This window comes from Saccoglossus kowalevskii, chromosome 17, assembly GCF_978046115.1.
Source record: "Saccoglossus kowalevskii chromosome 17, keSacKowa6.1, whole genome shotgun sequence".
Classification (NCBI taxonomy): Eukaryota; Metazoa; Hemichordata; class Enteropneusta; family Harrimaniidae; genus Saccoglossus; species Saccoglossus kowalevskii.
In genome coordinates this window covers 24710561-24730088 of record NC_140657.1, presented here as the reverse complement: position 1 = coordinate 24730088, position 19528 = coordinate 24710561, and the positions used below count along the sequence as shown (strand labels likewise).

The 19528-nt window shown below is 36.0% G+C and overlaps 1 protein-coding gene across 1 annotated transcript; it reads right to left on the bottom strand.

Annotated features, from left to right (window-relative positions):
• LOC102810170 (uncharacterized) lies at positions 1-6307 on the bottom strand. The gene is made up of 5 exons (XM_085491945.1): positions 6184-6307; positions 4409-4570; positions 1880-2512; positions 1565-1699; positions 1-308 (listed from the first exon to the last, which is right to left on the bottom strand). Exons 1-5 carry the CDS (start codon positions 6305-6307, stop codon positions 301-303), a joined length of 1062 nt encoding a protein of 353 aa, XP_085348071.1. The 3' UTR covers positions 1-300.
• Between the last annotated feature and the right edge of the window lie 13221 nt (positions 6308-19528).

The following is a 19528-nucleotide window of genomic DNA, read 5'->3' as shown; positions in this document are numbered from 1 at the left end:
TGGCGTTACATTATTTTTATTAAATTCCATTCAACACATGGTCGTCGTACAGTTAACAATATAAAGTTATTATAGTGTATTTACAAACATGTATGTTCTCTGCATGGAATGGCTTGCCCACTCACAGTAATTTATATTACTACAAATAAAAAAGGTGACAGAAATGCTACATAGCAAATCGAAGTGAACAAAGGCATATTTTGTAAATGGGATGGAATATTGATTGGCATTTTGTTTCTGTATTCGTAAATATTTACAAGACGGGCAGTAAAAATGAGCTGATTCACCCCGACACTGTAATCACGTGCCTGTAATAAACAAAAAATAACATATTACGTTACAATATAGAAAGTATGTAGTATAGAACTAAACACGTTACGTTACGATATAACATGTATATAGTATAGAACTAAACACGTTACGTTACAATATAGCACGTATATAGTATAGAACTAAACACATACGTTACAATATAGCACGTATATAGTATAGAACTAAACACGTACGTTACAATATAGCACGTATATAGTATAGAACTAAACACGTTACGTTACAATATAGCACGTATATATAGTATTTGAACTAAACACGTTACGTTACAATATAGCACGTATATAGTATAGAACTAAACACGTACGTTACAATATAGCACGTATATAGTATAGAACTAAACACGTTACGTTACAATGTAGCACGTATATATAGTATATATAGTATTTGAACTAAACACGTAACGTTACAATATAGCACGTATATAGTATAGAACTAAACACGTTACGTTACAATATGGCACGTATATATAGTATTTGAACTAAACACGTTACGTTACAATATAGCACGTATATAGTATAGAACTAAACACGTACGTTACAATAAAGCACGTTTATAGTATAGAACTAAACACGTTACGTTACAATATGGCACGTATATATAGTATTTGAACTAAACACGTTACGTTACAATATAGCACGTATATAGTATAGAACTAAACACGTACGTTACAATATAGCACGTATATAGTATAGAACTAAACACATACGTTACAATATAGCACGTATATAGTATAGAACTAAACACGTACGTTACAATATAGCACGTATATAGTATAGAACTAAACACGTTACGTTACAATATAGCACGTATATATAGTATTTGAACTAAACACGTTACGTTACAATATAGCACGTATATAGTATAGAACTAAACACGTACGTTACAATATAGCACGTATATAGTATAGAACTAAACACGTTACGTTACAATGTAGCACGTATATATAGTATATATAGTATTTGAATTAAACACGTAACGTTACAATATAGCACGTATATATTATAGAACTAAACACGTTACGTTACAATATGGCACGTATATAGTATAGAACTAAACACATTACGTTACGATATAGCACGTATATAGTATAGAACTATACATGTTACGTTACGATATAGCACGTATGTAATATTGAACTAAACACGTTACGTTACGATATAATATGTATAGTATAACGGGTGTAACAAATATAATTGTCAAGCTCGCGTATGGCAAAGTAGATAATACTAACCCATTTCGATATCATAGAGCCATCCGACTTCCGTTTCCGTAAGTTCTCGGTAATGAATTTTAAGCTCGCTAACCGCAGAGATACTACGCTCGCTCATTGACGAAGGGTCGTCATTTGGCCCTCCTAAATTAAGACCTGAAATATACAATACGTAGACTTTCAAGGAGTATACTAATGCCACGTCACAAATTCTATGGGGAATTCGATTCAAAATTACAAAAAAATTACACAAAATGGGTAAAATGTTGCACCCAAACTTCATAAAATTGTTAACGTAATATTTCGACCCGTAATAGAAAGTCATTAGTTTATTACTTGTATAGTCGTATGTATCCAATGTCATTTCTTCTGTCCCTTGAGTGGGAGCTTGTAGAGCGCCATCAACGTATATATTTCCCAGATTGGTGGTACTAAAAGTCACAGTTAAGTAGAACCACGTGTTCTGTGGGAACCAATCAAAGGAGCTCAAATGTCTGTTGAGAGTGTTTCTATCTTTCCTTATAATGGCGGCCCAGACCATGGAAGTGGACGTCGCCCCATCTGTGGTCCAAACAGCGAATCCTCTTGACTTGGCAGTCTGCCCACCCGATGAGAAGATATACCGAGTACCGTTATTTACTGATGCATCGATGTTCAACCAAAATGAGATAGTTGCACCTTCGGGGCACAGATACACGTCCGATAGGCATTCCCCGTTGAAATCATTTAAAAATAAAATGTTCTGTGCATCGTTATATATGGAACACAAATGTCTATTAACAACCGCTGGTGGCGAGGCCGTGAGCTGAATCGGATAAAAGTTCACGGGAGCTGCGTCGTAAATGTTTCCATCACGTGACTGTATCATTTCATATACGGTAGCACACGGGGTTCCAGTACAATCGACTGGATCAGGATCTGAGGAAGAGCATTTGCCGGACAACTCCCAGTGGTAGTTTGGTGATGGGTCTGTGGTGGTAACAAAATAGAGACATGTCAGTGTGGTTTGTGGTTTGGCATGGCGTGATGCAGTGTTGTGTGATGAGATGTGGCGCGGCGTGCTATGGCATGATGCAGTGTAGTGTGATGATATGTGGTGCGGCGTGCTATGGCATGATGCAGTGTTGTGTGATGATATGTGGTGCGGTGTGCTATGGTGTGATGCGGTGTTGTGTGATGATATGTGGTGCGGTGTGCTATGGTGTGATGCGGTGTTGTGTGATGATATGTGGTGCGGTGTGCTATGGCGTGATGCGGCGTTGTGTGATGAGATGTGGTGCGGCGTGCTATGGCATGATGCAGTGTTGTGTGATGATATGTGGTGCGGCGTGCTATGGCATGATGTGGTGTTGTGTGATGAGATGTGGTGCAGTGTGCTATGGTGTGATGCAGTGTTGTGTTATAAGATGCGGTGTGGTTTGCTATGGTGCAGCGCATAATCTGATTAAAATCCGGTATAGGTATAGGTTTCTTTTGTTATTGTTATTTTAGTTTTGAATATTACTAGTAGACTTAAAAGCAATGTTAAAAACAAAGAAACAAATTTATTGTTGATAAGACAAACTAGGCACTAAGGTTGTCGATAAAGATTCTCACAAATTATGGTCGCTGTTGCCTCCACCACACAGTGGTCCGTCACATAATATATCTAAAGACTAAGTATTTTTCCAATTTATTTAAATCAAATATTTCTAACATTAATAATTTTAACGATTACAACGTACAGAAATATCTGTGTGACCAAGCTCTGAAGGCTATATTTTCAGTAAAAACATCGCTCTCTAAATGTAGGGAGGTATCAGTTTGAAACCATTATGTCTAGTTTCCAAGGAAACATTTTACCAATTGTAACGAAGAACAGGATTTTACAAAGCAAAGGATATTAAACAAGTTTTTTTAAACATGTCATATAACGCTATAAACCTCGCTGCTAGGGGTGAGCTAGTTTAACCGAGTTTAAAGTCGCGTAGGCTTGAGAAAATTACCAAATATTGGCTACGTATTCTAAAAATGTAGAACGATCGCTACGTTTTTGAGTGCTACAAATTTCAACTTCACCAAGCAAACAATAATTAACAATAATGTTTCGCTCGTAATTTGAAATTAATGTTATTTTATTTTGGTTTTGGTTTTGGTGAGGCCTGGATAAATGAAGTAGTTAGCTGCGAATCGACATTCCTTAAATTATTTAAACAAAAATCGTGCGACATGGATTTCCAATGCTGGCAAGAACTATTCAACATGTACTCGAAACTTGACCAATGTAAAAGATTTAAACTAATTTTTCAGCGAGAAAAATATTAAGTCATACAGATAATTTATTACATAGAATTGACCTGACCAGACTTCGAGTATCGTCTCATAATTAAAAAATTGAAACGGGAAGACACTCTCAACTTGCTAGAATCGAAAGAAATTCCCCGGCTTGTGTAAATAACACCATTGAGGACGAATACCATTCTTGTCCAGTATGTTCTGTTATATTAGCGTTTCATGTAAAGAGGAAGGTATTACGAGGTCCCATGTTATGCACGAAATCGAACGCTTATCCTCGTTTCTATGCATAATACTATGCTATACACATTTGATGGTGGCCAATTTCGATTTAGTAAGGGTATCTCGATGCAATATTCCCCTCTGAATAATCGTCATTTTGATATTAGGCTGTAACACAGAAATTCAAGTTCAAATCATTCGATTTTTGCAGCAGACTGACGTCTGGCCACACCCTTCACGCATTGCCCTAGATCTCGCAGTTTTCTGTTATTAACATGTAACTGAGCGTCCAAGTTATATGATATCCCTCTTCTCGTTGCCAAGCCCCAATCAAGGATAATTATAGAAGTGTTAACAAAATTTGATTACCGAAACATGCAGGAATTGAATCATTCCAGACTCCGTTATCACATATGATATCTGAGCTTCCATACAGGTAACCGGAAACGCAGGAGTATGAAAGTACACCGCCGTGTGTCGTGCCACCAGTACGTAGGACATTATTAGGTGTACCTGGGTCTACACAGTCCGCTGTAAAAGAAAATACTAAAGTTATATATATTGTATGAGTTGCGCCCTCCACCGACGCATTCATTCCGTGACGCAAACGATGCTGTCAGGTAAAAGCGTTTCGTCGTTGGAGGGCGTGTTCATTTGAGTTCAGTTGAAAGCGCGGTAGTCGTTGCGCTGCGCATGTGCGAGACATATGAGTCTCATATAAACAAAGATGACGACTTTGACTGTTGCGCAGAACAACGAGTACGAACTGAGACGTTTTCAAGCTTTAGACCAGTGGCCATTTCCAAAAAGGGGCCCAAAATGGGAGCAACCCCCACATGTGGTATAACAAGTCACCTCCCGTGTTTTTTAGTTCAGACATATGTCTTCTGAAAGAAAAACATAGATGTGGTGAGGAATGTTGGCTTGGTATACGTTTACAGTGATTGTTTCCATGGTTACTAGTATTAAATTGAAATAAAACACAAGGAATTTTGATTTTGCCATAACTTCTTTAATTCTTAAGATAGAAATTTCAAACTGGTATCAAACTGAAGAAATTGAATTTCCTTTTGAACTGTATTGAAATTCATGCTAATTATCTCATTTGGATAAAATTATACTTATTTTAATGATTTTTACAAAATTTATATTGTAAAACACATTTGTTTAGAATGTATTCATCGAAATTATCAGTTTCAGTCATTTAAGATAGTACAATGCAACACATTTGTTTATTTTTAAACATGCTCACAATGTTTCATACGCAACAAACGTAATTAAATGTTGATTATTTTTCATTCACAAGCATCATTTAGTGAAAGAAAGACTTACACAGATGCATAACATTGCATCAGAGCACATTATTTCATGAAGCAAATACTTTTTGTTCATACGAAAAAAACACTTTAAGTTCATGATATACCATAATCTAATACATATAGGCATGATGGCTATGTGTATATATTTATCAAGTTGCACAGTCTAGCTGGCATGAATTTATGCTTTAAAAAGAGTTTAAGTGGGCGATCACATAATACAATACAATATTAACAAACTGAATCACTAATCATCAGTGTCACTGCCAGACTCAATATTATAATCAGTATTGTTGCAATAATGTTCATGGCATGCACAAAATTCTGTACACTTTAGTCCTGTTTGTAGGCACTGACATTTCCTGTTCGCATTACAGTTATGGTCAGTACAGTAGAGAAATGTCAGGTCTCGCACTTGGATTGGTGCGACATCTTTAGTATACATGACTGGCTCAAGCTGTTCATCTTCTGTTAGTCTCCATCCATTTCCAATTGGTTTCCAAAGTTCTTGATTTGCAACGTGACTCTAACACCATATTACTGTCTGATACCAGGCTCTCATCACATGCTGCATGAATGAATCTTCCGTCGGTGGAAGCTGACCAGCTGACTTATCAGTTGTTGAGGCTAAAACATATCTCAGCTGATCCAGATTTGAGCATGGCACTTTTTGTCTTCCATATACTGTGAGAATGTATGCCCTTGCGACAGTGACATCATCATTCAGACTATTTTATAGCCCAAATGTCTTCAATGATAACGGGTTTCCTTTTATATGATCCACCAGTTTTGTGTAAGCTGTGCATTTTCCCACCTTGAAAAAACTACTTGTACTATCACATCCAGTCAGGGCGTGTGATGCAGGTAGACTATGACATAGATCCTGTTCTATTTTTTCCACAATAGTGTTGATTGGTATGTACCTCTGACGATTCACATGACCTGCATGCATATATACTGAAAAACCCAACAGTAGTATTAAAGAAGTACTAAAACATCAGTGTCATCACTACGAACTATAATCCGCTCAAAGTTAGAAGACATGTCAATTGCATGCAGTACCATTCTTGTATTGGCCTCCTCTTGTGAACTAAAAAGGTGTGGCAGGTCAGATATGCCAGTTCTTGTTACACACTTAACTAAACAACCATCAGCAAAGGCACCAGCAATAATTATTTGTTGACCACATAGTCAGATACAAAAGCTGCTAGAGCTGCTTTGTTTGTAGAGATCTTCACGAATTTTCGGTAGCTGGGTACAGCACGATTGCCTTTGATTATATATGTGACTCCCGTTTCTTCACCACGTCTTTGTCTCTCAGATTGTTTGATGGAGTGGGGAATGTCATACCTGTCAAAAACCATTGCAATAGCCATAACACCAAGATTACCACTAGTTAATCTTTTTAAGTACTGCAGCACTTGGTTCCCTATGTCATCAAACGTGTTAAAATGTGTTTCCTGGAGGCTTTGTAAAAGAGCCATACCATCAATAACATAACCTGTTGTTGGACCTGTAATCAGGCTGTGTAATTCTTCACAAGTGGCTTCAATTTTCTTAGCAAGGTCCGATTTAGTACATTTTCTCATGGTGCCATCATCATGAAAGAGAGAAGGAGGCACAGCAGCCAGTTCATGCTCTAGTACAGTTTTCAGGTTGACATCTCTCTACTTAGAGACTACTAAAAGTCGACGGAAGAGTACCTCTGAATCAACCATAAACTTATCTTACTTTCTAGTCATCACAGATTTCCGCATGTCTGCAAAAGTTAGGGTTTTCATTCGAGGTTCAGGATCCCAAAAGCTCTTTGATTGTGTACTTTCTACAAGCCGTGTTGTAAGAATGTTTTTGTGCTTCTTTTTACCATTATCAAGAAATGTAGTTAGACTCTTGCTTACCTCTGTTGAGGCCACTTGACCTGTAGCAATGTTGATTAGCTGTGGGGGAACAGTATCCAGATCGAATGGATTCTGGTATTGTGTAATAGTTTCCACAATCATGCATACATCTTGTTCATCCCTTGAAATCCTGGAGTTTCTTAATTCTTCATGAGATGTTTCAGCATTGGTATTGGTATTGCAGAGTGATTTAAATGCTTCTAGAAACTCAGCAGTCACATGTCTTGTCTCAACCAACGTGAAAGGGCACCTTTGCGCAGTGTTAATCCAATCACACCTCCTTTACTTTTACCATCTCTATTCACAGTTTGTTCTAAAGCTTGATCTGTTGCAACACCGTTCAATTTTCGATAAGCTGACCTTCGGACAACAAATCCACTTTCACAAAGGTGTTTGTAGCTTTCAGGGTGTTCTTGCTCCAATGCTTTCATATCTGCTACATACGTTGGTAGATATTTGGCATATGTATGTCTGTCAGCTGCACAAAGCCAGGGTAGAGTATCACATACAGCATTGAGATGTAGGATAAAATCACCTTCACGTTCAGCTCTCAACATGTGTAGTAGTATATCACCACCATCTAAGGTGTCCCAGTAACTGAATGTTTTGGACTGTTCTCGACCGATTCTTCTGAATTCCTTGATTGTTTCTACTATAAAATCAAGATGATTATCAAGTTCATTTGCAAGTTACTGATGCAACATCTTTCATGACAAATGCAGTACATAGTTCTTGTAGCCTCTGGTCACTATCATGGGAATCAAGACGTTTTCCCTGTTTACTGTTCCAGGACTCCATTGATGCAAAGAATATACGAAATAGCGCTTCCAGTGCGAGCTTCAAGCCTCGAACACCCCTTGCATATTGCTTTCCTTGCATCATTCTTCGAGCTGTGTCAGTTGCATATACATCAGAATCAACATACATTGAATGCAATGCAGAATGCGGTTTCAACCGTTTTACTGGTGGTTCCAGATTCATGTGAAATGCACACCCTTGTTGCAAATCTTCAAAAAAATATTGCAAAACTAAGTGGAAAAAAACGAAGTAAAAATACATGTTGTTTTCACAGTTACTATGAATTTACATTCCCAAAATAATGAATAGACAACGAATATATATGCTTTAACATGCACTCTAGAACGTATCAGAAAACATTTTTATCATTGATTACTATAAAGATTACATTTAAGTTAATGGAAAAGCGTTTATTTGCATAATATGTTTTATAAGTTGATATGGACCAGCGTGCAACCTACCTGAGTAGTTAAATAAAGGAATTCTCTAAGTGGGATAAACTGTGAATATTATAAACAGAATAAGTAAGAAAGATAAGTCAAAAGAATTGTATAGATAACAGCCGAACAAACGCAATTACAAGAACAAAAATGTCTAAAGTTGCAGTTCATGTGACTTTGATGTAGGTTTTTCACATTATTAACTAGTTTAAATAGTTGGAATGTATTACTGTCATATTCTACTGGCATCTGGAACAGTAATTCTTTCAATATTACTGTAAATGTTAGTTTGAAGAGGCTCAAATATCGAAAAAATATCAATACAATTAATAAAAATGAATATGCAAATTATCTGATTTGCATATATTTACATTTATTTGGACAATAAATTCAAAACACCTTCAAATGACACCAATCTGGGATCTCTAGCCCAAAAGACAACGAAGATATTGAAACATCAATGGTGGTAACCATTATGCCTATATATTCTTATGTTGCCATAGCAACATCCCATTTATCATTAGTTAAATCATGAATTTTTTTCCACATCCATATTTTCCATGAAGAAGATATATATCTGAACAAAAAAAAGTTGGATGTGGTTTGTTATACCTTCTCTGGATTCCAGCCCAAACCACTGGTCTATAGATAATTTTCATGTGATTGGAAGGTATCGAAGGAGTCACCGGCGGTAATCAGTGCAAATCGCGCCCAGGTCAAACCTCATACTTGTGATTTCCATTTGAAGAGCGCATTGGATTGTGGTAAAATCAATGTTTATCAATACAAATGTCGCACATGCGCAGCGCGACGACTGCCGTGCTTGAATAAATGATTACTATTTACTTGTATATTTATATACATCTTTTTTCAGAAGGAAATTCTGTGAAGATTGGAAGGATAATGAAGAGGAAGGGGAGATTAATGAGATAAAGAAAAGATGAAAGAAAAACAAAGTAAAATAACACTTACCAAAACAAGATGGCGCAGTGTTGTCCCATGTGCCATCATTACAGGTCAAGATAGCAGCGCCGACCAGTGTGTAACCAGAATCGCAGATGAATGTTAAAGAACTGCCATGTGTTAACAATCCTATTCGCTGACCATTAGTTGGCGGTGACTGGTCTGGACAGTCTCCTTTAAATACAATTTATTTATAATAATGTTTATTGTCTTTTAGGCCACAGGCCCATATGACTATACATAACAGAAAAACAAAACATTACACAAGCACTGGAGAATGTACAGAAATTGTAAAATACATATATATATATATATATATATAACAAAATTCTTATACCGAAAGTAACGAAAATTCCCTTTGAATGTTTTATGTAGAAATTTACCAAGTTTACGTAGTACTTTTGCGGACTTTGAGCGCATTAGACTGTAATATTTTTCTGAATTGCCAAAAAGAAAGATGCCAAAAATAACAATATTGTTAACATCTAAAATATAGCAGATATTTCGAATAGTCGCGCCCTATAGCGATTAAGATCTTCCGCGAAGTTCACATAGCGTAGGCTAGGGGGTCAGAAGTAGAAACTTTCCAAAAGGTTTGCAGTACACCCAAGAGACTATAAATTATGTAATTTGCCACTCGATGTTCAATTAACAGATAACAAAACTTCGATTTACAGGCAATACACATGTTTGTTTTTGTTGAACGTCCAAATTTAGTTACTCGAATTTTTATTAACAGTTAACCGAACTTCGATTTACAGGCAATACACATGTTTGTTTTTGTTGAATGTCCAAATTTACTTAATACTCGAACTTGAATTAACAGTTAACCGAACTTCGATTTACGGGCAACATAAAATTAAAAAAAAAATGCATGCTGCCCGTAAGTTCTGTTATCTGCTAATTGAGCGTCGAGTTAAAATATGGACGTGGTTTCTCAAAAGTGGGCGTTGTTTCTAAAATTTAGGCGATGTTCGTAACTCGGTGACCGTAACTCGAACAATTCACCATCTCTTCGCAAGTGAACAATGAAGCACGGTATTCCCTGATGTTTAGCTCGTCCTGCTATGGGCTGTATTATACACTCGTCCTTTGATTCATACATGATACTAGACTATGACGTCACTCGTATCAACCAGCTCTACGAACAAGTGATATCAGATATTAACCACATAATCCTATGTACGTGAGATAAAAATACCATGCTTCATTGCTTACTTGCGAAAATAATCCGTAGGTTTCTTTCACTTAATGTATATTGGCGCCTTCAAAGACTATCATTCACAGGAAGTTCCCCTAAAATATAAATATACATTTTACCTAGACACGTCGGAGCGCTGCCACTCCATGATCCATCTGTACACCCAAGAGCGACCGAACCAACCAGTGTAAATCCCGAGTTGCATACAAATGCCATGTGATCGCCGTGTCCCCAACCGCCCATCGTGATGCCATTGGACAGACTCGATAAGTCCGAGCAGTCGGCTGAATAAAAAACAAAAACGTGTTAGAGAGGTACATATTTCAAAGGCGGTGGTCGTAAACAATGTATTTCACACGCGTTGTATACGTGGCTATGAGTCCCATATCGAATAGGACGCGGCACCACGACCATCGCTCCTTTAGATTAGCTGCAATGCATCGCGAGTATGGCACTTCCCTATATCACGTGATTCAGTATATAAACATAGATATGGGAATATGGAATAAATGTAATGAAACAAGTAGATTGGTGGTGTATTTTTATCTACACATAAAACACGAATCAGAATGCAATATGTTAAGTAAATACTGTACAACAAATAACCACAGAAAAATGATACATATGGTATAACCGTGACTCAATACCAAAGTATATGAAGCTATCCTTGACTTTGGAACAATGGGGATTACTTTTTCCTTCTCAAATACTGAGATGCTCATTCGTCTTCATTGCTCGATGTAACAAATTGGCCAAATATCCATCAAAGATAAAAACATAAATCTTAAAATCAAATATTATAAGATGTATTATGCCCAGCGTGAATAGTTAAATGTCGCACGTTTTTGTCTTATATTACCATAATAAAAAATCAATAATATCAATAAAAAATAGCATGCTGCAGTATTGCAGTATATACCGAATAACGCAAATTAGATGAGGTGTATCAAATCAGTTCAAAGCATGGAATTTGCCGGTAATAATGGAACCAAACATGGGCGAGTTACGTGTTTATGTGAGTTTCTCCGCGGAAAGATTTTATTGCGTAGTGTGGAGCCAGTGTGTGTATTCTAGAAGTGTGAAAAGCCGAACGTGATCAAACTATATGTATATTTATTTAGCCCTTAAGCATGTTTCGCGTGACTCAAACGACATTTCTCCAGGAACAATGTGCTCATTCATCCACCATTCAAATTAGACGCGCGTCCTTTATTAGTGCGCTGCCTCAATTGTACATTTCAAGATTCGTGGTTATTGCTTCGGTACTGGCACATATACTATAACCTAATGCCAGAGACAACAAACTATTTCAAAGAGAATAGTAAGAAAGGGGAAACTGGATAATTTGAAGTGCCGTCAGGTAATCGCCATTCACGTGTTTATTGTGAGATACGACGGAGCAGTGTTGGTCACTGCGGTAACAGGCGATTAATGAAAAGGCGAGACAAAGGGGAAAACATAATTTGATGTATTACTGAAAAAAGGTTGTGTTGTAAGGAACTGATTATGTCGTTTCTCCTTTGCTCAGCTTTCAACAAAAACACGGAATCAATGCCAGAATCGACGATGCAGTTTCGTATTGGATAATGTTCCATCGTATTTCCTATGTTTAATCTTATATTAAAGTGTTCGACTCGTTAACTGTTCAACGCCATCCGTAAATTATTTTTATATTCTTTCAGATATACTCAAAAAGTATGTGGAGATTAGAATAGATGAGACTTTACAAATTTAGTAACCGAACTAGTAGATGACTGACGTCTCACATGTGATGTACATGTTCTATGAGACAGAAGGCGTATGCGAGAAATCTTGAGAACCGTATGATTTGAACTTAAAGTCTAACCCATAAAGTAGACATTTGTCATTTGAACAAAGCGAACAAAGAGTTCGACTTATGCGAATCAAATCAATGATATATACTGAAGCAATGATGTTGTTAAGAACTGATTGCTTAATGGAGATATGAACCACCTACATCTCTACGTCCTTCAGCATAGGACTGAATGTCGTTTTACCAAACTAGGTTTCCCGTGAGACTAACAGGTGGACAGGATGTAGTCTTTGTTTCATTGCTAAATGTGCTGCTGGAAACGTGAACCAACCCCACAATCTCATTAATGTCAATGTTAAGGTATTTTGAACACTTAATTTATAAAATCTATCCGGTTTAAGATACAAGTCACAGACATATAATGATGCTACCACAAATTGTGAGTTTATTTTAAACAGCCTGGCAGACGACAATTTGATGTCTTGTATTAACAAAACACACACTGACAACGAACGCACTTTAATTTACAACATCCGCCAATAATATCTGACTAACTAATTGAATACGTTCCAGCTCTTGTTTCATCATATCTAATAAGAAATATAACGAAACGAAAATACGACTTTGTTCAACAAATCTTTGGAGAAGACTAACTTAAGTTAATAAGCATACTCCTATATTGTTGGCTCGGGTAATCTGGAATGTGTAACATTAAACAAGAACTACCGTTTTATCTTATTTCGAGAATGCACATGTAGTACTATGTACACTAATTATAACGGCCTTGGACCAAATTCCCGATTCAAATAGTGTTATTGCTTTCACTGGGCTATATTATTGTATTTCAAATTAAGATTTAATCACACTGTCTGGTAATTTTTTTTTTCATCTCGATAGTGAAAACCCCAACTAGATTAAACGATTCCTAAATTATTTACAACTGATCTACCTTCTATTAAAAAAAAAAACATATTTCGTTTTCGTTGTTCGTAATTGCGGGCGAGCTTCCACGATTATTGTCTAACGTTGTACACCTATCATTCTGCTTACGGTAAACGACACAGAAACACTTTTCTTCAAATGTATAATATATAATGATAGCACGTGACAAGATGAGACGGTAATTGTAAATCAATGAAGACACTAACCAAATACTGAACGTGAATTAATTCTGCAATATATTGGTAAATTGTTCATTGTACTACCTGCCTTTGTCAGAAAGCAGAAACAGAGCTGCTTCGAAAAAGGTCACGTCTTGTGGTCTCAGCTAAACACAGAGTAGCAATGTGTGTACGTTAATAAATCACGGAATGATATTATATCAGGTCTCAGGAAACACATGCAATATTACATTCGTCGAAAAATATTTTGATATTTCCTTTCAAATTTATAAAGGAGTAATCTGCAGAGACGTCTTTATAACATTTTGCAACTGTGTGTAATTTAAACCTTATATTTCCAAACAATTAAATCTGTTTTCGCGTAAACAATGTCGAATGGAATCAGATATGCATTTTATCGGTAACCGTTCAGGTGTACAATAGAGACAGATGGCTAAGTGACATGTTATTTGTGATCACTGATATGCATAAACTGCAGCAGACCACAAATCGTTATGGGGCGTGCGTGGCGTACATGGGATGTAATTTCAGGTTATCATACACAATGTTCGTTACATTTTTTTTAGAACATGCAGCGGCAATTAAAGGCCATGAAAGTACGACAACGTCTAAATATGTCGGTGTTTTTACACTGTATTGTTTGTAGTTTTGCTATTAATGGTTTTAATACGCTGCATAGGTGATTCTAATTTGAAACTTGTTTGGATCGTACATTGTATCTAGAAGGCACGTACTGTGTAAAATCCATGGAATTCATTAAATATAAAACTTAGTAATCATATTATACTAATGTATCCATTGAACGGTAAATATATTGAACACCAGAAATGAAAATATGTTTCAACTACCTGAAGAAGCCAAATTGACGGTGCTAGATGTCCATAAACAGTGACTGTGTATTAGATGAATTCACCTAACCACATTTATATGTATATATATGTATTCTCGGTCTACTTAAGACTTGATCTGGGTGTATAATTGATTCATCAGAAAGTTTTTGACTATGATAAATTATGTGAACAAAATTAAAAAAGACCAATCGAAAAATGTATAACAGGTGGGTGTTCAATATTCTATGAGTTCGAAAAAAGGAATTAAACATTGCTCTATCCCTTAAATTCTGTCACGTCATATAATACTTGGATAATGTAAATGCACAGTTATATAGTTATCTTTATTAAATTTACAAGGTAGGTTATTCAGTGAAAAATACTGAACTGTTTTGCACTTCACTAACATTGGTGAACAACACCATTTGACATTCATACCGAGTAAATTTTTCTATTAATTCCAAAACCAGTGTAGCTGAATCTGCTTCATTTTCACTGGAATGGTAATGTAAAATTTTGTATTTAAAAAAAAATACTCTTTTTAATTAACTATACAACTATACTGTACTGGTATATATTTACACATCTACCATAAACACCCATAGAAATATATACAACAAATTTGCAGTGTGAAGATATTTCACATTATACTCTGCAACATATATAACACACTGTCATTTTTTTTTTTAAATGTTTAATATCGTATTTAATTTCTCATGCTAAAATTATTATACTGATGTTTAAACCTGTGTTTGTGTAAAACTCAACAAACAACTGTTAAAGTCATTAACATACATATTGTTGACTAACCTCTGTTTATGTCTGATAACAACATTAAATGTCTGAGCTTAGGGTCGCCAGTTTTCTTGATATTCACTTCGTCAGCCATGGGTCGATTCGTGCAAAAATCTAGTTAGTTTGTTCACGGCTTGGGCAGTATGAACTTTATTTTAATACGTTCTCTATTTCACAAACGTGTGACGGTGGAAAGCCTATGACACTGGGCTCGAAAAGAATCTAGATTTACCGTGCGCACGATTGTTTGGAATACTGTTAAACTGTTATGTTTTTTTTCCCGAAATTGCGGTTATTTGCTATTCTTTTGCTATGTATATTGTGTAAGCAAACATTTTTCTGTTAGTGAAGAACCAGACAATATAAATAACGATTAAAACTAAATTAACTTGACAGTCTGACTTTCTGGACCAGAGTTTACACAGAATTTTTACACAGATTGGACCGGTGGAGAAGCACCTCAAGAACAGTTGTTGAATCATTATCAAAGACAAAGCCATACGACCGTGGTTATGAAGATTCTCACGTAAGTTCACAAGATGATTATCGATCACTTAGGTTTTAAAAAATATTAGAGACAGGACTGTTTATTCAGGAAGTGAGGTTTTTGTCAGTGTTTTGTATTTAACAATTGGTTGCACAGTAAACTAATGTTGATTAGCGAATTCAGAAATAAATTAAGAATGTTACACGTGAAAACAAAATTGTTATATTCTCAATATGTTTGCATTTGAATTATGACTGAAAGCAGCTGAATGAAATTATAAAATATGCAGCGTGTTCAATAATTTATGAACAATGATCAACATTTACATAAATATGACAGTCATTTAGGTTCTTGTTTAGGGAGATGTGACTGTACAACGACGACATTTCTGCCCTTGAATAGTAAAAGGCATTGATTATGATTACGAGATAGAAATTACGCAACCGTTATAGAATGTTTAATTGGATGTGGAGAACAAATTAGATGTCGAGAACGTGCGCAGACGACATATTCGACCTATTAACTTTGTTTCTTCACTGTGGCTTTCGTGGATTTGTTGTGAATCCCAAGAAAGGGTACTGAATGAACAAAACCCTTGCTAAATGATTTCAACATAATAATTGTTACAAATAAACACGTCTTCATAAGCTTTTTCGTGAATAATTATTATGATGTGTCTGCGGTTGTCATAGCAATTGCATAAAAGGCTGACTCATTGTTTTGGGGAAAAAATATCGTAAATCTTATAGACTTCAAATTTGACGAAGGTGATATTTCCATGGCTAAATCAGCATTGTGCCTACGATAAAACATAGCTACCCATCGTGTTTGTAACAGTAATTACAGCGTCAGATACCAGAGCTAGACAAATAAAGTGTAATTATTGACATTTACGGCATTGTCACGAATTGACACCACAGTTTAATTCCCAATAACATATAAATATGTTTCTAAGTTGTTGTCATAACAACAATCACGTGAGTTTGACACGTGTGCCTTCGTTCCTATTAAAGTCAAGTTTTATCTCGTATAGTGAGTACGAATTGTTCATTAGCTTTTTCTGCTTAAATTGTGTGTAGTATGGTTGCTATGCAACGTCAAAATTTATAGAAACATTGTATATAACCGACTCGATATATGCTATTCTAAATTCAAGTTATGGGAAGCTAACTCAAAGTACAATGTGTTGTTACGTAATTTAGCTATTTGTCTTGATTGAGTAGATTCAATACCCCGTAATGTCACGACCTCTAGCATGGAAGTACCAAGTAATTTGTTGTAAGTAACGCCGTTCGATATTATTTCATCTGTTATCGCCTGTCAATATCAAATACTGTTTTGAGAAGATTTGTTACTTTCTTAAATGACCTGGCAACTACAGTTCTATATTAACATTTTGCTTACACCCATCTCAGTAATGATGACGTCATGGACGTGTTTCCTGGCTGTATTATTGGTGATGATGACTTTTGTTGACTTTTCGCTTGAATGATTTTATAATGCGAGGTGTTTTACAAGTGTTATATAATCCAGTGATTATTCGAATAATAACTCTTAAAAATTAATTATTTAATTTATAAAAGTGAAATATACCTGGAGTCGAACATGAAACCTCGTCTTCGCTGTCACTGCAATCTCTTATCCCATCGCACCATCTGGACAACGGGATGCATCTACCATCGTTGCAAGTGAACTGATCCCCTGTACACGAACAGCTTGTTTCATCTTCCCCGGATGAGCAATCCTGGTAGTAGTCACATTGTTGCGTTGCCAAGATACAACTAGTATCACTACATTCATACTCTCCCGCTCCACATGAACCTGAACCTGTAATTGAAAGAAAATTACTATTTGAGTGTGCGCTTCGATACTTTGGATTTCTGGATGTAATTCGAGAACGTTATTTGTGATAACTGGATCAATCACACTATATTAGTAGTGTTTCCCGTCATGAAAATGAACTTTTATATCGTTGCATGCGCGTAATTTAGATAACTGAATGAAATTTCTTATCTCGATGGTTTGCAGAATTATTCTCAGCTCGTAGGCACCAATCAATGAAGGATGTTTGTAATAACGGGTTAATTGCTAGCAGATATCGTTATATGTTGTCAGTTATTTTAAAACTGGGCGCTCAAACACAGAAAATGCGCACGCAAAATATAACGCCTCACTAACTTCATGTGTACTGTATTTCAAATCTAATCACCATTGAAAAATTAGGAATGAAATCATGTACAATGTTTAATCAAGTGCAAGTACATACAGCAGGAACTTGGGCGACAAAATATATTAGATTGGGCGAAAATAAACGTTCAAAGTGCTCTTCATGTACCGTAAGGAACGTACTTCACCCGTGATCTAGTTTTACCTCGCCAATGGCTGTATACTTGAACTCAATATTGATTATTTTCAGCGTTCCTAACAATGCCTTCATTAATGGTGTAATTAATTTGACAGCGTTGCAGTGCACGCAAAGTGATTGAATACTCGGCTGTCATGTGGAATTTCGTGTGCACTCTCAGTTGAATCGAAGCATATATACGAGACATCATTTGATTCGTCGAACAACACCTGTCAACAAACAAGATGCCATCTGATTGGCCTGACGGTTCGGTAGTCAATCAAGAAGAATCTTATAAGTTGATTTGCACCGGCTTTGTATTCGAACCACACGATCCATGCTATCATGCCCAGTACTGTTCGAAAACAATCTACACCATTTTTTGGTGATTTTTTGGAACCCAGATAAAAAATTGATTACGCGGATTAATTAAGGATTATGTAAAACAAACGGAAATTATTGTCACAGATAAAGTGACATATAGACAATGATTGAATAAATTGCATTTGAAATTCATTTGTTTCTAGTTATATTTCATCCGAAATGTATACCATAAGTCGTTCATTTCATCATTTCATCTTTGACTCATGTTCTCGGCGTTCTCATTGGGTTATTCTGTTGCAGATGCTAACGTCACAGAACTCACTACGAAATAATAGAAATAAGCAACATACACACCACTCAGACCATTTTTTTAATCCGTACCCATTCATGCTACTATGAAACAGACAAGTCTCAAAGAAAATGCATGTGCCCTAAGTTGACATGCTTAGCCAGCTTCACTTAGAAAGAAACAATTTATTCTGCTGTAATTGTCACATGAAAGCAGAATGAAAATCACCCTGAATGTTAGTCGCAATTAACGCAGACAGAAAGTGATTTGTCGTGAGTTCTAATAACATTGTACACATTCAACTCTTATGTAAAAGCCTTGAGCAATTAACATTTCAACGCTTTTCAGTTTCGGTAAATGTCGCCTGATGCTGATAGAGCGAAGATGTTATGTCTGTCTGTTAGAAAATCTGGCCACTTTTGGCGATTAAATGGCATACGATGTGGAGCTTTTCAGAAACAAATCAAACAACTTTGGCGATCTTTTTTCCTAATAGAAAGTCTACACAGAGAAATCACATTGATTACTTGAACCTTTCAAATACACTGTTAAAAAAACGCTATTAGACACTGGACCAATCATTTTTTTATTTGTGACACCATTGCAACACTTAATGCTGTTTGAATTGTGTCGATTCATATTTTATAAATCAATATTTCTATACAACAACAACTTTGTGATTAGTGTTAATGTAAAACGACCCATTCGCCTTTATTGCTAGGTAATGGTGATGGGAACAATGTAATAACGCAAGTTTGCTTCAGTGTTGGATATGCTACAAAAACAATGGCGGATAGTGCATTACATATCAGCAAGTGTAATTACTATAATGGATGTGTCCTCGTCCACACTATTGTATGGTACCGCTCCGTCGCTTAACACTCACTGCTCAAGATTATACAATGTGTG

Coding starts and splice junctions, on each gene's coding strand:
- LOC102810170 (XM_085491945.1), bottom strand. CDS start 6,307: ATGCATGCAGGTCATGTGAATCGTCAGAGGTACATACCAATCAACACT. Junction 4,571..6,183: donor GACTGGATGTGATAGTACAA/GTAGTTTTTTCA, acceptor TTTCTTTTACAG/CGGACTGTGTAGACCCAGGT. Junction 2,513..4,408: donor TTCAATTCCTGCATGTTTCG/GTAATCAAATTT, acceptor TTACCACCACAG/ACCCATCACCAAACTACCAC.